The sequence below is a fragment of the Phyllobates terribilis genome, unplaced genomic scaffold, assembly GCF_046119375.1.
Source record: "Phyllobates terribilis strain yellow unplaced genomic scaffold, ASM4611937v1 Scaffold_7__3_contigs__length_470593459, whole genome shotgun sequence".
NCBI lineage: Eukaryota > Metazoa > Chordata > Amphibia > Anura > Dendrobatidae > Phyllobates > Phyllobates terribilis.
The window spans coordinates 84,206,559-84,228,858 of record NW_027362767.1 but is presented as its reverse complement, the minus strand read 5'-3'; the positions used below and the strand labels follow the sequence as shown (position 1 = coordinate 84,228,858).

At 41.5% G+C, this 22,300-nt stretch overlaps 1 protein-coding gene across 1 annotated transcript in view; it reads right to left on the bottom strand.

Annotated features, from left to right (window-relative positions):
• Nucleotides 1-3,160: 3,160 nt before the first annotated feature.
• The window catches only part of SPTB (spectrin beta, erythrocytic), a 140,844-nt gene continuing 121,704 nt past the window's right edge, over nt 3,161-22,300 (bottom strand). The window contains exons 29-36 of the mRNA XM_073638915.1: nt 19,437-19,521; nt 18,730-18,926; nt 14,819-14,916; nt 12,881-12,950; nt 8,415-8,686; nt 6,822-6,995; nt 6,317-6,359; nt 3,161-6,092 (exon numbers count right to left, since the gene is read on the bottom strand). Of these exons, the coding sequence (XP_073495016.1) occupies nt 5,931-6,092; nt 6,317-6,359; nt 6,822-6,995; nt 8,415-8,686; nt 12,881-12,950; nt 14,819-14,916; nt 18,730-18,926; nt 19,437-19,521 (1,101 nt within the window). The 3' untranslated portion in view covers nt 3,161-5,930. The remainder of the gene's footprint in view (nt 6,093-6,316; nt 6,360-6,821; nt 6,996-8,414; nt 8,687-12,880; nt 12,951-14,818; nt 14,917-18,729; nt 18,927-19,436; nt 19,522-22,300) is intronic.

Genomic DNA, 22,300 nt, shown 5'->3' with positions numbered 1-22,300 from the left:
ATTGGGAGGAATGGCCGAACCATGCAAATTATGGTAAAGAAGGCTGGTGTGATGAAAATAAGCCGTCCACATGATCATCAGGACTGGACACCAGATGAAGACGGCATGGTGTCATTCTCCGCTGTAGGAACGAAAGAAAGTCTGGCATATATACGCATGCTGATGGAGTACCGAGTGACCTACCTGCGGGAGTTAGAACAGTTGAATCTCGCCAGACTGTGAGTGGAAAGAAAGCGTCGCCTGAGCAGCAGAAGATGGCAGCCGTCTATAAATTGTGAGACCAGACAGAGAAAGGGCCCCCTAAATAACAGAACAGCTACAGCTGAAGTTAAGGACCTTTCAAGATGTCCTGCGAGTAGTTGTGCATGGGGTTAGAGGTAGTGAGACCTCCAGTAACTCAGGTTTGAGAAGCCCATACAAGCGACTCAATAGAGTACAGGACAGTACGGAGTCGAACCGGACCTTAGATACAAGGGCAAGTGAGTCACACTGCTGTATTGACCGCTGGGACGAGGGGAGGTCTGACAAGGGGACGACTGACTGCTGGGAGCGGGGGAGGTGTGACAAGATTAAGACTGACGGCTGGGAGCGGGGGAGGTCTAACAAGATTAAGACTGACCGCTGGGAGCGGGGGAGGTCTGACAGGGTTACGACCCAGAAATGTGACTTGACGAAGTCAGTGACAATGACATATGGTACGTCCCTAAGGAATGGGCTAATGTCGTTGACTAATGTTCCAGGGGCTGAGCAGCGCAATTGTCAAGTACATGGTCTCTGTGTGAACTGTGGGTTATAATGTGATGTGTATATTATGTGTTCAACCCCACAAGTTTGAACAGAGGGGGGGGATATGTAATGCAGCGACTTGCAGCATTACTATAATGGTCCAGGGGGTGTGTTTTGCCTGACCATGTACCTCTCCCTCAGGTGACTGATCACATGACTGGGACATCAGCACAGGTCCTGTGCACACAGAAGGTCTGATCACATGACTGTGACATCAGCACAGGTCCTGTGTGCATTGGAAGATATATAAACCCTGGTAGTTTAAAACAGAGGGAGATTGTGAGAGGCCTAGCGTGAGGCCTCATGAGGCCTGGTGAAGCCTGGTGAAGCCTGAAAGGCAGAGGCTGGTTCCTTATGTGTAAGCGATGCCAGTAGCCTTGGAGGGCAAGAGGCTTGGAAGGCAAGAGTCCTGGAAGGGAGAGACTGGATGTTAGGTGAGACAACATACCAGTAGCCTTTGAAGGTACGAGGGCTGGAGACCCCCATCTGGGAAGCCGTAAAGCCACAGTGGTGGCAGAACAAATCTGACTGAAGCAGCTAAAACCTAGCAAAGGTAAAACACTGCAATATATGGATGTTGATATAAGTGACTTTGCTGAAGGCTGTAACTAGAGCCACGTGGGCATGTATGCCACTGGAGAGGCTCTTGGAAGTTATGTGTGTAAAACATGCCGGTGAACCACTGAGACGGACTATGTTTATGAGCAGTTAAACTGCTGGATTGTGAAATACTGGAAAACGATGCATGTGTGCTTTTAATTGACCCGGTGAAGCGAGTGTCCCCCAGTATGATGACTAGCGCTGCCTTACAGGGTATATACATCACAGGAGACACTGGATCTACAGAATATACATCACAGGAGACGCTGGGGTCATATACAGTGGCTTGCAAAAGTATTCACTCACCTTGGTATTTTTCGTGTTTTGCTACCTCATAACCTGGAATTTCACTGTTTTTTTTTTGAGGGTTTGCATCGGTTCATGTAAAGAACATGCCTACAACTGTGAACATTTGGTTTTCTTTTTATTGTGAAGCAAACAACAAATAGGACAAAATAACTGAAAACTTCAGTGTGCATAACTATTCACCCCCCTAAAGTCAGTACTTTGTACAGCCTCCTTTTGCATTAATTACTGCTGCAAGTCGCTTTGGATAAGCTTTCTACATCTTACCACTGGGATTTTTGCCCATTTTTCAAGGCAAAACTGCTCCAGCTCCTTCGAGTTAAATGGTTTCTTCTGGTGAACAGAAATCTTCAAGTCTGACCACAGATTCTCAATTGGATTGAGATCTAGCCTTTGACTAGGCCACTCCAAAACATTTACACATTTCCGATTAAACCACTTGAGTGTTGCTTTACCAGTATGTTTTGGGTCATTGTCTTGTTGGAAGGTGAACCTCCATCCAAGTCTCAAATCACTGACAGACTGAAACAGGTTTTGCTCAAGAATATCCCTGTATTTTGCACAATCCATCTTCCCCTCAGCTTGGACATTTTTCCCTGTTCCTGCTGCCGAAAAACATCCCCACAGCATGATGCTGCTACCACTATGTTTCACAGTGGGAATGTTGTTCTTGGGGTGATGAACTGTCTTGGTTTTGCGCCAGACATAGCTTGTACATTGGTGGCTGTGAAGACTTAATCCCTTAATGCATGCGCGGCTGACGGCCCGAGCACTGCGGTCTCCGGGAATCTGCCCGGGAGCCGCAGAAAAGGTCGATGGTTCCCCACCCCTGCCTTACAGCTTTGATTTTTAAGTCGCATTCATCCCTTGTGTTTTGACCACAAGAGTTTTAATGGCAGGATTTTTAAAACTTACATTCACACGTTGTAGCACACAGCTATGTGGACATTAACTGAATTAAGGGAAAGTCACCTTTAGGCCAGTTTCACACATCCATGAAATGAGGATTTTTTGCATTAATAGTGTCAGCCTCCAGGTGGCAGCAGACTATCCCACAGTTACTGTGTGCCCCAATAAGACGAACGAGAAACACGGTCCCATGACTAGATTGGAATAACTAGACTGAACTCTGGGTTTCCTGGCCTGAGCTAAATGCCTTAGGGCACGTGCACACGACCATAAAAATCGGATGAGTGCTATCCGTCGTTTTTACAGATAGCACTTGTCCCCATGTTATTCTATGGTGCCATGCGCATGTCCGATTTTTTTCCTTGGTCCCAGGAAAAAAAATTGTAACATGCACATGTTTCATGGATGTATGACAAACATTACAACAAAGTATATTAGCATCTGCCTTTTTCTTTTTTGTATTTTCAATGAGGCGGGGGCTGCAGTGCTCTTCCAGCCACTAATGCAAAATTTGGCGTTTTTTTTTTTTATTACAAAAAAATCACATACACAGTTCACAATCTTTCATCGTCTTTATTTGTGATTTGCATTTTTAATAAACAAACTAAAAAATGTGGAAAAACAATTATTTATTTTTTTACCCATCTGAACATGTAAAGCCTTTGTTTGACTTTGACATCATTAGCACCACTTTGAGGTCAGTAGTAGAAACGAGATAAAAATACTGCAAACGTATATGTAAAGCTGCAGGTTTCCTGCTGGAACCCTAAAAGTATAGGCACATGTACTAGCAACAATGCATGAATTATCTACACCTTATGGGGGGATTCCTATAGCTGGGACTCAGCCATGTGTAATGTATTGTCGGGAACAGACGGAAGCATTGCATGAAATAAAGTATTGTCTTCCATAATTTACTGGACTAAACAGGACCTGTCAGGCAGGAGCGGACACAGGCAGAAGAGGGTCCTATGGGCTCTTGTAGTCCAGTAGTTCGACATAATGCACAATTTCATCTCTTTTGGAAGTGGAGGTGGCCCCCTTACCTCTTGGGCCCCTATCCACCAATGGTATGTCCGCCACTGCTGTCAAGCTTTCCTGACTATTTTGTTATAATAAATATCTTCTCATTATAACAAAACAACTATGGAGCTTTTCAGTTGTCCAGACTTGGGGCAGGTCTGTTCTTGCTGATCTGGCCTAGACCACCAGGATAAGACCCTGCCTACAGTCCCGCCCCGGAGCACGGGCATATCATTAACTCAAACTGCAGAGACTGATTACACAAAAATCACAAGATGCATACAAGGTATCATATTAATCAGTGCAGCAGCCCCAACATGACACTGCCTGTAGTTTACCTACTGACAGATTCCCTTTAAGCTAATTCAGCTATTTTATCTATCATTTTTATCGTTCATCTCTGGCATAGTATGTGATTCTGTAGGATTGCTGTAATTACTACAGGCATATAAAATTAAACCTACAAAAGACAGACCATACGTGTAGAGGTGTAAAGAGAAAGCTGCAGAAATAAATGGCAGAAGATGTTGTACAGTCCGATCATGACACAAAATTCAAGTAATGCAGAACTGTTTACTGCCCCCTTCCCACCTCATTTCATGATTACAAGGGCTTAGGGTAAGGTCACACTGTGCAGTTGTGATGCAGTTTTCGCCTAAACATGCAGTCTTTGATGGTATGTTATGTAGCAGGGTCATTACCACAGATGATCCATGCTTATTAAACTGATCCATTAGATTTGGGACACGTGCAAAAAAATAATAATGAAAATCACAATCCTGTTTTGTTTTTTGCAAAAAAATGAATGTCGTTTTGGACTACATCTGCCTGGTCTTCCTGAGGCTGGGGTCACACAAAGGGTTTGTCACGCATTAAAATTGTTTTTTTCCTTCCGTCATGCAAGTTATTACTGGGTTTTCTGAAATTTTAGTAGGTATAAAGGTAAATCAATTAATGGACTTCTGCATTATTTGGCTGAATTGGTTTGCAGGAGCTAAGACAATACGGATCTGGAGTAGATAACGGGGGCTGTCTGGTCAGAACAGATTCATAACCTACGCTCAAGATAAAGGCAGAGATATTAAGGTTTACATTCAGGCCTGCTCGGGACCCCCTCTATGAGTGACCATATTTTAATGGAAATCTGTCAGCAGGTTTTTGCCTCCTAATCTGAGTGCAGCATGATGTAGGGGCAAGGACACTGATTCCAGCAATATATCACTTACTGGGCTGCATGCTGTCATTTTGATACAATCACAGTTTTCTCTTCTGCAGATCTAGCAGAGCTTGGAATACTGAACTGTGTATAACCCCGCCCACACCACTGATTGGCTTCTTTCTGTCAATGCACAGTGTACAGAGAAAGCAGCCAATCAGTGGTGTGGACGGGGTTGGACCAGGAGACACAAGACACCTAGTCCAGTAGTGATAATCTACTGGTGATAAAACACTGATTTGTATTGAAACAGCAACACACAGCCTAGTAAGTGACACATCACTGGAATCAGAGTCTCTGTATCTACATTGTGCTGCGCTCAGATTACATAGCAACAACCTGCTCACAGATTCCCTTTAAAAATATTTTCTTTTTTGGCACAACCCATGGTTTGTATTAGGTATTAAATTACTTATATATTTAGGGGTAACTAAAAAAATCCCCATCACACGCCACTATCATGGTTGCCAAGAAATATGTGTTTAGAGGTGTCATGGGATTATGGCTACTATTGCAATGACCTCCTGAGTCATTAATGAAAAAAGTGGTAGGACAATTTCCGAAGATGTAGTATTGGGCAGATCTCGTCCAGTACAGGTGACATGATGACGGACGCTCAAAGATAACAAACATCAAGACATTAAGGGCTGAAGCCATGGCCTTGTTCCTTGCAGTACTTTACTAACCACCCCATGCAAGGTACTTGCTGGCCCAATCAAGTAACATTAATTTTGGTGGAAAATGGTCAAGTAAAATCTTAGCAAAAGGCATGCAAACTAAAATAATCCATTCACTACAGCAGACAAGAAGAAAATATATGTATTTGTGTAAATGCCTATATTGATATCCACCATTAAAAGTGGAAGCATGCCACGTTCTGAACGAAACCAATCCATCAATTCGTTTGAAACGAGCGATATTCACGTGGTGGTTTCTAGTGAATTGGTTTGGTCCAAAAATGTTTGCTTGTACTGTGCGTAGACAGTGGTGCAGTTTCGGGTGGTCACCAACTGACCCCTTCCAGGAACTGTAGTGCTCAGAGGGTTTCCTGTGAGAAATAAGACAGTACTTGGTTTGGGTTCCTTAAATACTATTTTTTCGACGGGAAGAGACTAAATCTTTTTTCCTTTTTCTCCGGCTTGCCCTCTGCGGCCGATGTGGAAGGAAGAGGCAGACTTTTAGACTTTGGTTTTTGATCAGATGTCTCGGCAATCGAGGTTCTGAGAACCTCAATCCAGGTTTGACGATCGGCCTAAAATAGGCAGAAATGAGATTATAAGTAACTGTACAGGAGGTATTATGCCAAATATTGCCAGTCCTATGCGGCGTCTCTGCAAGGTAGAGAATAATCTCTTATCACGGGACAGATGCATTTCGAACAAGGACATCTGCAAAAAGAGTCCATGTTTTCATTGCACCTAATAAGATCTTCTGGGTAACTGTTGTAGGACGGATGCACACTAATGTACTACTTACTTCATCTTTTCCTTGGAAGAGCCACTCATTGCCATCACTCAGCCTGAAAAAAGGAAAGCATTTTATTTATTCATCTGTAGGTTCAAAATCTTAAAATTTAAAAAAAATAAAAATAAGCAATGTGAACACAGACCTAGAATTTGCCAATTACTATTTATGTTCAAAATTTGCCCAAGAGTGGTGAATGTTCTAAAATGAAAAATATCCTCTCGTGCTAAGGTGCTGCCACTAGAGGTCCCCGTTGGTCATTTCCATGACCACTGCAGCCAATCACTGGGCTGTGGTCAAGTACTGCGCAAGCGGACGTCACCATTTATGCTCGGCAGCAGCGGCCACAAGAATGGAGGACAGAACGTAATGACTCGCTGGAGTGGTGGTGGATCACCCAGCTTTACTTCTACTCCCACATGGGAATATATTGACGGATGATTCGGTGACGCTGTGATGGAAGATTATTCGTTCTCCATAGTGCTATACAGTGTCAGTATATCATTTACTGGTTTACCTTAGCCTGAAAACATGCTTTTTCTTTTTATAGTCCACCACCTCTTCACAAGACGCACTGCCCAGGAAAAGTGGCTCTTCGCCTTGTAAAGTTTCGTTCAGGGAAAAACTTTTGAAATCTTTGTAAAAAAATAAGTCGTTATCCTTCAGCACACAGAAGACATTGTTCCAGGTCCTGCAGAAAAGACAGATGCAATCACTATATTTTAATTTTTTTCTACTTCCATAATTTCATCTAAGAAAACACCAATTCATAGTATTCTAGAAGAAGGGGTGCAGGTGTGGATCTGTGAAACGGCACAAGAAGATTCTCTGGGCCATCTATTATGTGTAATCACAAGTCCCACACTGGTCTGCATGGATGTCAGATCAATATATAAGCACTGTGGTTAAGATATGGCTGAGAAGTAGAAGATACAAAAGATTTTCTTAAGATTTACCCGTTCTTTACTGAATACTTTTGTAAGAATACCAGAAAAACAGCATGAGAAGTCACACAGGTAAAGTGCAGGCAATTCTCAAAAAAGAAACTACAGATATCAGCAGATCTCGTCCAAGGACGGGCTAAGACATATGTTACATTTAAAGGGGTTGTCCAGGCTTGGGGCTCAAGTCTGCAGTCACTTCTATGTGACTGCAGACTTGAGAATCCTAACAGTGCACGTTGTCAGGATTTTCCGGTACGATTTGCATATTTCCGGCCACATTCCGACTAGACGTGTCTGGTCTCGCTCAATTCACTCGCAACTTGCATTGAGCGAGGCTGTGCATGTCTAGTCGGCATGTGACCGCATGTATTCAAATTGCATACTTGTGGTCACGCACCCGCCCGCTCCCGGCATCGGCACACATTGAGCTCTGTAAGGATTCTCAAGTCTGCAGTCACATAGAGTGACTGCAGACTTAAACCCCTAGCCTGGGCAACCCCTTTAAGATTTCTTCTGTGGACATGCACTTGATTTAGGCTGGGGCTACACGGTGACTTTGGCCATGACACAGATCACGCAGCTGCATGCCGATATTATATTGCAGCAACGGGGTCCCGACCACCCCACTCACTTACACTATGCTGAGATGTAGAACACGCTCTTTGGTCGCACTATCTGTATTATGGACAAAGTCACCATGCAGCCCCATTCATTGGGACTATTGGGCCATGGATAACCTGTCATTTTTTTCCATGTTGCTATGATAGGCTCTTATTCTCACACGTTTTCTTTTAGGAACTTTTATGTTGCATGTGGATGGCATTGCAGAAATCCCATTCACAGGCAGGGGCTATGGACTGGCATTGGATTTCACAAGTCAATTCCAACCCACGTGAACATAACCTAAGAATGCATAAATGACTAGTCTGTGCGATCTCACAGTGTCCGCAGCGTGGCAGCACCAGTATATACTTATACAATGCAAAAGTTGCTATAGAATAAAATTATAGCATTGAGGGTGAACCATCTAAGACTGCCTGAGCCTCATGAAAGGCGACAGGAATAGAATATATTCTACGTATAGAGGCCAAGCATAGTTATATAACCGCTCTGAAGAAACTGTACTTGTACCGTCACCCTCGCCATATTATGGACGACCATTGTACCTGCTCTGTGCTTTCTTGAGCGGTCCTTCCAGGTCGTGTTTCCTGTGTAAGTTTCCTTGCATCTGAATACTGACAGAAGCAGACAGACTTGCTGGAAGAGTGGAAACCTCTTCTGTTACAATCACCGTTGGGTGTAATACACTGTAATCTGTCGGCCATGTCTGCTCGGTCGCTTGCTCATCTACGGTGGTCTTCACCTCTTCCACTGTTGCTTGTGACTCCATCCTAATATCCTCTCTTCTGTGCCATTCATGTTCTGTTACTTCTTTTTCCTAAATCACAATATATAAGAAACACGTCGTAAATGTCATATGATCATTGCACAATCATTCAATGTTGAAAGACAGGAATCAGGAAAGTGACTGCCTTAAAATACAGAACTTTTGAAAAAAAGGATAAAATCAGTATGGCTGGCCAATGGATATGTTGGATATTATTCAGTGAGGGGAATGACCTGGCAATTTGATTTTCAGAAAATAATAGTTAAAATAGAATGTCGTGGTAGATGTGGTCTCCTCTAAAGTGCTGGTTTCAATAAATCGTGTTTTTTTGTTCCCTCCTCCTCCTTTTCCTTCCCATTCTTTCTCTTTCCGCCCTCCTTTCTTCTATACATTCCTCTAGCTCATACATAATTATTTGGTTATATCAATACCTCATCAAGCTGGTTATAGTTATATTGTAATGTTTAACAAATAACTTAATATTAAAAACCATCAATTTTTTTATTGTTATTATTGAACGTAATTGAAATGCTCTGTTTTCATATCCATGCTGTTAAAACCCCCAAAAATAATATTAAAAATAATAAACAAACATCAATATGGGTGAAACACAATGGACTGTTAAAAATGTACATCAAGTATTTTTATAGTGTACAGATTTTGTGGCCATAGCTCCAGGACACCAGTATTGATATATCTCCCATACAAAGCACTGTACTTTCAAATACCACTAAATAAAGTTGACATCTATTCTAGATTTTTAATCTTTCTGAGTTTGTTTTATGTTTAAAGGGGTTGTCTCTAGGATATCCAACCAATGTCTGATCACTAAAAAAATGTGTCAGGGAAGTTCCATCACCCTTGTTCTCCTGTTAGCTCTACTCAACTTTATTCTAGAATGGAAGTCTATAGACTACATTGGGCCGACAATTCAGCTGCCAAAATACTTGAGCAGTAATGTCGATACTTCTCAAAAGTTTTTAAAGAAAATTGTAGAAAATAAAAATCATAAACTACTTGATGAATTTAGAGTGGTTGTCCGGTTAAAATAAGTTATCAACTCTCTTTTGGGAATTTTATTACTAATACAAAATTGCAAGGCAGGTTGGATGCCTGAACGCCGCTCCATTTATTTTCCATGGTTCGGCTAGAAAAAGCTGAGCAGCAAAACCATAGTGAATGAATGGAGAGCACTTTGACCATGCACACTGCTGCTCCATTCTAATAAACGTTCCCCATTCTGCTGATTGTTGCCAGTCCCAGTAGTCGGACAAGCCCTTTAAGACATACTTATAACACAGTCAGTCAAAACATTCTCTACAGTAGACAAAATAGAGATATATAGAAATCATGTGAAAAGCACGTGAGGACCGGCGTCATTCCAACAGGAGGGGACTTCTATGGGTACGTTTACTGCTGGTGACTGAGCTCTACATTGGAAGACTGTATGCACTTGCAAAAGCCTGATATCTTTAGGATCTTTTATACAGTACAGACCAAAAGTTTGGACACACCTTCTCATTTAAAGATTTTTCTGTATTTTCATGACTATGAAAATTGTACATTCACACTGAAGGCATCAAAACTATGAATTAACACATGTGGAATTATATACTTAACAAAAAAGTGTGAAACAACTGAAAATATGTCTTATATTCTAGGTTCTTCAAAGTAGCCACCTTTTGCTTTGATGACTGCTTTGCACACTCTTGGCATTCTCTTGATGAGCTTCAAGAGGTAGTCACTGGAAATGGTCTTCCAACAATCTTGAAGGAGTTCCCAGAGATGCTTAGCACTTGTTGGCCCTTTTGCCTTCACTCTGAGGTCCAGCTCACCCCAAACCATCTCGATTGGGTTCAGGTCTGGTGACTGTGGAGGCCAGGTCATCTGGCGTAGCACCCCATCACTCTCCTTCTTGGTCAAATAGCCCTTACACAGCCCGGAGGTGTGTTTGGGGTCATTGTCCTGTTGAAAAATAAATGATGTTCCAACTAAACGCAAACCGGATGGAATAGCATGCCGCTGCAAGATGCTGTGGTAGCCATGTTGGTTCAGTATGCCTTCAATTTTGAATAAATCCTCAACAGTGTCACCAGCAAAGCACCCCCACACCATCACACCTCCTCCTCCATGCTTCACGGTGGGAACCAGGCATGTAGAGTCCATCCGTTCACCTTTTCTGCGTCGCACAAAGACACGGTGGTTGGAACCAAAGATCTCATTCTCTTCTGCTTGTTACCTGTCCTTAGCAGTGGTTTCCTAGCAGCTATTTTACCATGAAGGCCTGCTGCACAAAGTCTCCTCTTAACAGTTGTTGCAGAGATGTGTCTGCTGCTAGAACTCTGTGTGGCATTGACCTGGTCTCTAATCTGAGCTGCTGTTAACCTGTAATTTCTGAGGCTGGTGACTCGGATAAACTTATCCTCAGAAGCAGAGGTGACTCTTGGTCTTCCTTTCCTGGGGCAGTCCTCATGTGAGCCAGTTTCTTTGTAGCGCTTGATGGTTTTTACAACTGCACTTGGGGACACTTTCAAAGTTTTCCCAATTTTTCGCACTGACTGACCTTCATTTTTTAAAGTAATGATGGCCACTCATTTTTCTTTACTTAGCTGCTTTTTTCTTGCCATAATACAAATTCTAACAGTCTATTCAGTAGGACTATCAGCTGTGTATCCACCTGACTTCTGCACAACACAACTGATGGTCCCAACCCCATTTATAAGGCAAGAAATCCCACTTATTAAACCTGACAGGGCACACCTGTGAAATGAAAACAATTTCCGGTGACTACCTCTTGAAGCTCATCAAGAGAATGCCAAGAGTGTGCAAAGCAGTCATCAAAGCAAAAGGTGGCTACTTTGAAGAACCTAGAATATAAGACATATTTTCAGTTGTTTCACACTTTTTTGTTAAGTATATAATTTCACATGTGTTAATTCATAGTTGAATGTACAATTTTCAAAGTCATGAAAATACAGAAAAATCTTTAAATGAGAAGGTGTGTCCAAACTTTTGGTCTGTACTGTACATATAACATCTTGTCATAACCCTTTACTGTATCCCTTTGATTCATTTATATGGCTCTATTAAGTTCATATCGATATCGGAGTCTAGTATCATCTTTATGTATTCCTGTCGTCATCCTGACACTTTTTTTATACTGTCGAACTCCTGCTTTTATCATGATTTACTTACATAATAAAGTTTGTAATGTTCATAGACATTGTCTAACTCCTGGTCTCAGTACTAATTTTTTTCTTGAACATAAAGATATGGAGCAGTCAGCTTTGTAGGATAAGGCCACACTCAGTATTTGGTCAGTATTTTACATCAGTATTTGTAAGCCAAAACCAGGAGTGGAACAATCAGAGGAAAAGTATAATAGAAACACGTCACCACTTCTGTACTTACCACCCACTCCTGGTTGTGGCTTACAAATACTGATGTAAAATACTGACCAAATACTGGACGTGTGAACGTGGCCTAACACTGCGTTCTGCCAGTCTGACCACAGGAGAAGAAGCACTTCTGACAATAGATTAGGGGAAAGAAGACTCTGTATCCCAGCATGTAGATATCTTGTGATTGACTTGCACAGTTTAGTTTTGACCCATTGGGTAAATGTTGGAAACCTACAAACATGACACAATCAGGATTCACTAAAATGTATAATATTTATTGATTATATATTAAATTAACAAAAAATGTAAAATGTCAAGGGAAAAAATACTCATAGTGCAAGCAGGGGGGTATCAACAATATGAATGCATAAATAGATTGTGCTGTAAACTGTGTGTCAAACACACTTGAATTGAAGTTCAAATAACACAGACTCATGAGACAGCTAAATATTTATATATATACATGTGCAAATCAACAACCAATATAATAATGGTATATGCCAGAGTAAGTACTCATATAAAATAAATAGACAGGTAATACAGTGCCTAGTGCTACCTCCTTATGTTTTGTTCATGGGGAGTCACAGTATCAGATGAAATTTGTAACAGTGTTATATGAGACACAGCATGTGAAATGTAAATATGTAGAGATAATAGTAAAATAAAACCCCACACTGCCTGCATGTGCCCAATACACCCTTGTCAAAGCATAAGATGAAACGCGCGTCGGGCACATGCAGGCAGTGTGGGGTTTGTATTGATTTAATTTAATGGCATGGACACATATCTGTACCAGGTAAGACACAAGTTCAATGTGAAGGGAGAGCAATCTGTTGCAGCTCACCTCTTCCGGCATCTCCGCTGTTGGGCTAGGAGTGGGGTCTAAATATTCTCTTTCTTCTTTTGGGTGAACACTGGTAATAAAATCATATGGAATATATTAATTTCCTCAATAGTAGATTATTATTGCTTCCAACAATGAGATTATACTCTGTTCATTTGCATCTATATCCATAATAAAAAAAAATATTAAAATGTAATCTATCTTGGAAATTAGCTGATCCCAGAAGGTTCAGCTTCTGAAATTGCCAAGAGTTAGCGACTATCGCTGGAGAAAGTTGCAACTTGCTATACATTTCCTCATATAGTCGGGTTTATCCATTAAGGAAAATTCATAAATATGTTAAAGGGAAACGTGTGACTAAACCAATGCATGATATATAACAATAGGACCTATTCCACTGCATAAGTATGTTCCCAAAGAATCATACTAGTAGAATGTATTGTCTAATACTAGCATTGAAAACTGGGTAGAACACAATAGTATCTTAAAGGGTTATTCCCCATTTTCATAGAAGGCTATTTTTGGATAGTTCTTCTAAAAATAAGCACTTTTGCAATTTACTGCTTATTAAAATTTGCAGCCGTTTTTGAGATATTAACACTTTTCTTTATTGTTCGTTGCCTAGGAGACCGACCACCGCTGTTGTTTCGCTTGTAAGCACTTTGCAGCTGGCGGGGATTAGGAGGTAACGGTGAGCGCCAGCGATCCTGCCCAGCTTCAAAACAAAGCTTACAAGCTCGATAGAAAAGAGCACTATGCACCTGTCACAGAGTTACTGTGACAGTGTGGAGCCAGGAGGCCACAGCGTCGGATGGCTCCTACTCCAGCTCTGAGAAGAACACTTCTCCGTCATTTTAAAAGTGTTTATTTTCTTCTGTCAGAACAGGGGTTAAACAGTCATGTTGGAAATCCCTGTGTTCACAGCTGAGCTCGGTTAGCCACTCCTTTTCCCTTTATAATCTGGGCTCTGATACTAATCCTCGTCAGAGCTAGCTCTTACTGCATGGCTAATGGAGGGAGAGGAGTTGTAATGAGAAGGAGAGTTGGAGGAGTAATCAGTGACTGTTGTTTGGTTTGCATGCGTGATTATCCCTTAACCTTCTCTACTTTGGTTTATTCCTTTACCTTCACACCCCAGTGCATTCCTCTGTTATATGTGAGTGAATATTTTGTGTGCCTGGAGTTTTTCTGTTTACCCTTGTCTGTGTTGCCCTGTTTGTCGGGTTAGTGTACTACGGTGCACAGTAGTGCCCCTCTTCCCCGGGTAGGGAAGGTGAACAGACGGAGGGCTTATTCAGGAGGTAGGGCGAGGGCGGAGGCCCCGGCATCCTCACCTTAAGAGGTATCCCGGGGAATAGTGCGAGCTAGGGCGCCCCCTAGCATTAGGGACAGGGTAAGTGCCCCTGGTCCCGGATCTTTCGACAGCTGTGTCGTGACAGCATCCTCTGTCTAGCAGAGGTGGTCGGTCTCTAGGTTAGTGAGCTATAAATAAGTGTGAATATCTCAAGAGCGGTTGAAAATTTTAGTAAGCAGTAAATTGCAAATTTGCTTGCCTTTACAAGCACTATCCAACAATACCCATTTATGAAAATGGAAATAATCATTTAAAAATTAAAAGGCATATCCCAAAATCCACAGGAGAGGTAATAAATATATGATCCCTTGGGGTTTCATTGTTGGGACTCCCACCAATCATCAGAACGGGGGTCCTAACATCCTCTATGTGAATGTAGAGGTAGTGCATATGCAAAACCACCGCTTCATTGACTTCTATGGGAGTGATACTGTGCCTGCGAGACTATCACTCCTATAGACATGATCACCACCATTCTATTCAAACAAGGGAAATTAAGACTCCTGTTCTTGTGGATGATGGGTAACCGCTCAGTCACACTCCAAGAGAATATTTATGGATCAATCCCTCCCAGCTTCACTTACTGAATTTCTGCCTGGACTTCTCTCATTTCTACATCGGTTGCCAGAGCCATTTGCTGCAGCTTGGCTTCCTGGTATTTACGTATTTCCAACAATTCCAACTGTATAAAAGAAAAAGTATTATAAATGTGTCATTCAGGGTCAGTGAAAAGTAGAGTGATAATGCTATATGAGCATTATAATGGCTGACAACCAGCACCTGTCACTAATCAAGGTACAGAATACAGTAATGCATCATAAAGACCACTGTATGTTATGGTTAGGGGGTCTGGTGAAATGAAGGCATGGTCTATAAGCAAGAAATCAAATGAAGAAGTAAAACCTTAAATAATCCATAAATATCAACGAGGAACAAATGTAAAAAAATATATATACTGTATATGTATAAAAGCGGGAGCAGCAGCAAAGAAGTATTGATGCAAAGCCTCCCTGGCAAGAACAAAACCATCCAGACAAGAAACCACAACTGGAGGCAGCACTCAAAAAAAATGATGGCAAATACATATACACATAGTATATATACGGTATACATGTGTATTGAATAAAGAAAAAAACATCTTAAATGATCCATAAATATCAACAAAGTACAAATGTAAAAAAAAATAAAAATATATATGTGTTTGTGTTTATACAGTAGTGGAGAAAATAAGCATTTAATACACTGCCGATTTTGCAAGTTTTCCCACAGGCCTGTAATTTTTATCGTAGGGACACTTCACCTGTGAGAGACAGAATCTAAAAAAAAATCTAGAAAATCACATTGTATGATTTTTACATAATTAAATTGCATTTTTTTGTATGGAATAAGTATTTGATCACCTACCAACCAGCAAGAATTCTGTCTCTCACAAACCTGCTAGTTTTTCTTTAAGACCCCTCCTACTCTGCACTCATTACCTGTATTAATTGCACCTGTTTGAACTCGTTACCTGCATAAAAGACTCCTGTCCACACACTCAATCAATCACACTCCAACCTCTCCACCAAGGTTAAGACCAATGAGCTGTCTAAGTACACCAGGGACAAAAATGTAGACCTGCAAAGGCTGGGATGGGCCACATGACAATAGGCAAGCAGCTTGGTGAGAAGGCAACAACTGTTGGCACAATTCTTAGAAAATGGAAGAAACACAAGATGACTGTCAATCTTCTTCAGTCTGGGGCTCCATTTAAGATCTCACCTCGTGGGGTAAGGATGATTCTGAGAACGGTCAGGAATCAGCCCAGAGCTACACGGGAGGACCTGGTCAATGACCTGAAGAGAGCTGGGACCACAGTCTCAAACATTACTGTTAGTAACTCACTACGCCGTCATGGATTAAAATCCTGCAGGGCACGCAAGGTCCCCCTGCTCACACCAGCACATGTCCAGGCCCTTATGAAGTTTGCCAATGACCATCTGGATAATCCAGAGGAGGCATGGGAGAAGGTCATGTGGTCAGATGAGACTAAAATAGAACTTTTTGGTATTGGTATCAACTCTACTTGCCGTGTTTGGAGGAAGAAGAAGGATGAGTACAGCGCCAAGAACACCATCTCAACCGTGAAGCATGGTAGGGGAAACATCATACTTTGGGGGTGCCTTTCTGTAAAGGGGAAAGGACGAATGCACCGTATTAAAGGGAGGAAGGATGGGGTCATGTATCGTGAGATTTTGGCCAACAACCTCCTTCTCTCAGTAACAGCATTGAAGATGGGTTGTGGCTGGTCCTTCCAGCATGACAATGACCTGAAATACACCGCCAGGGCAACTAAAGAGTAGCTCTGTAAGAAGCATTTCAAGGTCCTGGAGTGGCCTAGCCAGTGTTCAGACCTGAAACCAATAGAAAATCTTTGCAGGGAGCTGAAACTCAATGTTGCCCAGTGACTGCCCCGAAACCTGAAAGATCTGCAGAATATCTGTATGGAGGAGTGGGCCAAAATCCCTGCTGCAGTGTGTGCAAACCTGGTCAAGAACTACAGGAGAAGTCTGACCTCTGTAACTGCAAACAAAGGTTTCTGGACCAAATATTAAGTTCTGTTTTTCTATTGTATCAAATACGTATTTCATGCAATAAAATGCTAATTATTTCTGTAAAAATGATACATGAATGAATGTGATTTTCTGGATTTTTTTTATATTCTGCCTCTCACAGTTGAAGTGTACCTTCGATAAAAATGACAGACCTTTCCATTCTTTGTAGGTGGGAAAACTTGCAAAATCGGCAGTGTATCAATTACTTATAAAAAATATAAACCAAAAGTTTACATACACTATATAAAAAGACACATATGCATGTATTTCTCAATATCAGATATGAAATCAGAATAAACCTTTCCCGTTTTAGGTCAGTTAGGATTACAATAATTGTAATATTTGCCAAATGCCAGAATAATGAGAGAGAGAGAATGTTTTAAGGCATTTTTATTATTTACTGCAAAGTCAAAAGTTTACATACACTAAGATTACTATGCCTTGCCCATATGATGATGTCATGTGTTTGGAAGCTTCTGATAGTTTTTTTGGCAACATCTGAGTTAATTAGAGACACACCTGTGGATGTATTTTAATTCACACCTGAAACACACTGCTTCTTTGTGTAGCATCATGGGAAAGTCTAAAGAAATCAGCCAAGATATCAGGAAGAGAATTGTGAACTTGCACAAGTCTGGCTCATCCTTGGGTACAATTTCAAGATACCTGAAGGTGCCTCGTTCATCTGTACAAACAATTATACGCAAGTACCAACAAGATGGGATTGTCCAGCCATCATACTGCTCAGGAAGGAGAAGGGTTCTGTGTCCCTGAGATGAACGTGCTTTGGTCCAACATGTGCATATCAACCCAAGGACAATAGCAAAAGACCTTGAGAATATGATGGTGGAAGGTGGTAAGATTGTGTCAATATCTACAGTGAAATGAGTACTGTATCAACATGGGCTGAACGGCCACTCTGCCAGGAAGAAGCCATTACTTCAAAAGAAACATACAAAAGCCAGAATAATGTTTGCAAATGCACACAGGAACAAAGACTTTAATTTTTGGAGACATGTCCTGTGGTCAGATGAAACTAAAATTGAACTTTTTGGGCATAATGACCATAGTTGCATTTGGAGGAAAAAGGGAGAAACTTGGAAGCCTAAAAACACCATCCTAACTGTGAAACACGGGGGTGGCAGCATCATGATGTGGGGTTGTTTTGCTGCAAGAGGAACTGGTGCACTTCGCAAAATAGATGGCATCATCAAGAAGATTATGTGGCAATACTGAAGCAACATCTCAAGACTACAGCCAGGAAGTTAAAGTTTGGGTCTTCCAAATGGACAATGATCAGAAGCATACTGCTAAAATGGTAACAAAGTGGCTTAAGGATAACAAAGTCAATGTTTTGGAGTGGCCATCACAAAGCCCTGATCTCAATCCTATTGAAAATTTATGGGCAAAGCTGACAAGGCTACGAGCAAGACGACCTACAAACCAGGATCAGTTACACCAGTTTTGTCAGGAGGAATTCCGGCCAACTATTGTGAGAAGCTTGTGGAAGGATATCCCAAACATTTGACCCAAGTCATTCAGTTTAAGGGCAATGGTACCAAATACTAATAAAATGTATGTAAACTTTTGACTTTGCAGTAAGTAATAAAAATGCCTTAAAACATTCTCTCTCTCTCATTATTCTGGCATTTGGCAAATATTAAAAATTATGGTAATCCTAATAGACCTAAAACGGGAAAGGTTTATCCTGATTTCATGTCCGATATTGAGAAAAACATGCAGATGTGTCTTTTTATATAGCGCATGTAAACTTCTGGTTTCAACTGTATATATTTATGGCTGGGGACTTTAGTTTCCACTTTCATTCATTCAGAAGGGTCCAGAGATCTAAACTACAAGCAGCTGGTGCAGCGTTGCAATGTATTATGTTACCGACGCACCGTAGTTAACCTCTCAAGTGCTGCAAATCTTTCTTCCCATGTCGCTGTGGACTTCTCAAAGGCTTCATGCTTTTTTAATAACTTCTCCACATCATCGACACTATTTCCAACATGTGTGGTCAACAAGTAAGGCTCCTTGGCTATTAGCCAAGCTTCGGCCATGGAGGCATCTCTTGCAAACTGACAAACTTCCAGCACTAGAAAGATCAACGTAAAGTTATTAATAACCAATATGTGCAGAATATCATGGGCAATATACACTTTTCAGTACAGGCGAAGATGTACAGATGTCGAGTCCTTTTTGCAATGATCGCGTAGGGTCATGTCGGACAGAATTTCCTGGCATATACTCTGACTATAGCACCAAAAGAAGTAGAAAGGTATATACCCCAAAATGTGACTGATGTGCAGGACGCTATCCTAAAGATGCTCTAACATTAAAATATATTGGCCTAAATGCCAACCCAATATGATTGTCCATAAAAAGGAGACCTTACGGATCCAGGCATGACGGGCAGATCTCTTGTGAAGCTGAGTCTATGGACAGAGTCACTCACTGCTTGCTGAATAAAAAAAAAACTTTTACCAAAGTTAATATTTACTAACGATGAAAGTTATGTTAAAAAAACTCCCACAACAAGGTAAGTTACAGTACTTTCGGCTCAATTTTCTATCTGACCTCTAGGTGGCGACCTGTGTTTACTTACAAACATTGAGCCATTCCCATCGCTTGTCCCATTTCTCCATCATCTCGGTCCTTCTTTCAGCGAGTTCTCGCAGCTTTTCTTTTATCTAATGGATCATAGTATAATATCTTAGGAGGACTACATGTACTTATTATACAACTTGAAAAATACTTGGTGTATATAAAAAAAAATAGATAAAAATATACCAAATATATTAAACATTTGAAGACCCAACACAAACCTTTCTTTTTGCATGCCATAACCTGTATTACATCCCAGAGCAGAACTCACAAAATCTGCAATATTCAGTATTATGATTGCAGCTCTGGTCCATAGTACACGATCAGTACAAGTTAAGTAATTTAATGTATTCACAAAGTTACTCAACTTTTACTCAGATTAGTTATAATGAGGTGAAGGGATTAGCTCTCTCTACATCACCATACAACATAATGCCGCCATACGATGCCTAGTCCCCATACATCATTATTTTATCGGCAGCACAAATCCGAAGCGTCTTCTTTGGTGGATTTTTTGTCATTTCTGCATTCGTTTTGCTGCCGGTGTCTTTTTTTTATGTTACCTACATATAAAGTAGTGATCAGGTCACTTCTTTTAGTCACTTCACAGCTTTGAAAGCCTGAAGCAGTTAAAAAAGCTGAAAAAGACAGAACATGTGCACAGCAGGTCGTTTTGACATTGCAGTGCATACGTTCATTACTTTTAGCATTTATTGAGAGGTTTTTCAGGCGGTATCCACCTAAAAAAGACGTCCTGTGCACACCCCCCAAGAGTACCATAACGCGGGACAATATTTCTGGCTGAAAAGTGCAAGCAACAGACGAGGTCAAGAAGACGGGTAACTTCAGAACGAGCGCTCCTGTGTGTGAGAGGTCAGATAGCTGCTGGGTGAACGATTGGCGAAACCATCATTCAAGAGACAGCCATCTAAAGTTCATGGTGGGCTTAAAGGGGTATTCCCATCTCCAAGATCCTATTCCAATATGTAGTAGGTGTAATAATAATAATAGCAAATACCTCCAATTGGAAATGTAGTATACTTTCTCTGATTCGCTATGTCTCTTTCCTCATGTGCAGGCATTGCAGGACCTTAGGTATCCATGGTTACGACCACTAGCAACTAGCTAACTAACTGTCACCATATCAGTGGTTGTAACCATGGATACCTAAGGTCTTGCAATGCCTGCAGATGAGGAAAGAGACAGAGCAAATCAGAAATACTACACTACATTTCTAATTGGAGGTATTTGCTAATATTATTATTATTTATTATTATTATTACACCTACTACATATTGGGATAGGATGTTGGAGATGGGAATACCCCTTTAAGTTTGAGGAAGATGCGGGTCCACTTACAGTATGGATGGACAATGGTCAGATAGCCGATCCTTTACGCCAACCTTACCCCTACCAGAATCATGTAGACTGTCACAACTAATTTTCTTACATTGGGTATATAAAACTCCTTTACGTCTGTTTAGCCCCTTCCTGCTGAACCCTGTTTTCACCTTTAATCTTTAAAATCTCACACATGTCATTTTATGTCACACATGTCAAACTCTGGCCTTCAAGGTGATTGTATTTGGCACGCGACGCCATATGGGGGAGTATGTGGGCCCATTATACTGTATGGAGGACTATGTGGGGCTCATTATTCTGTATGGAGGACTATGTGGGGCCCATTATACTGTATGGAGCACTATGTGGGTCCCATTATTCTGTATAGAGGACTATGTGGTGCCCATTATACTGTATGGAGGACTATGTGGGGCCATTATACTGTATGGAGGACTATGTGGGGCCATTATACTGTATGGAGGACTATGTGGGTCCCATTATTCTGTATGGAGGACTGTGTGAGGCCCATTATACTGTATGGAGGAGTATGTGGGGTCTATTATACTGTATGGAGGAGTATGCGGGGCCATTATTCTGTATGGAGGATTATGTGGGGCCCATTATACTGTATGGAGGACTATGTGGGGCCATTATACTGTATGGAGGACTATGTGGGGCCATTATACTGTATGGAGGACTATGTGGGTCCCATTATTCTGTATGGAGGACTGTGTGAGGCCCATTATACTGTATGGAGGAGTATGTGGGGTCTATTATACTGTATGGAGGAGTATGCGGGGCCATTATTCTGTATGGAGGATTATGTAGGGCCCATTATTCTGTATGGAGGACTATGTGGGGCCCATTATTCTGTATGGAGGACTATGTGGGGTCTATTATACTGTATGGAGGAGTATGTGGGCCCATTATTCTGAATGGAGGACTATGTGGGGCCCATTATTCTGTATGGAGGACTATGTGGGGTCTATTATACTGTATGGAGGAGTATGTGGGGTCTATTATACTGTATGGAGGAGTATGCGGGGCCATTATTCTGTATGGAGGATTATGTGGGGCCCATTATACTGTATGGAGGACTATGTGGGGCCATTATACTGTATGGAGGACTATGTGGGGCCATTATACTGTATGGAGGACTATGTGGGTCCCATTATTCTGTATGGAGGACTGTGTGAGGCCCATTATACTGTATGGAGGAGTATGTGGGGTCTATTATACTGTATGGAGGAGTATGCGGGGCCATTATTCTGTATGGAGGATTATGTAGGGCCCATTATTCTGTATGGAGGACTATGTGGGGCCCATTATTCTGTATGGAGGACTATGTGGGGTCTATTATACTGTATGGAGGAGTATGTGGGCCCATTATTCTGAATGGAGGACTATGTGGGGCCCATTATTATGTATGGAGGACTATGTGGGGTCTATTATACTGTATGGAGGAGTATGTGGGGCCATTATTCTGTATGGAGGACTATGTGGGGTCTATTATACTGTATGGAG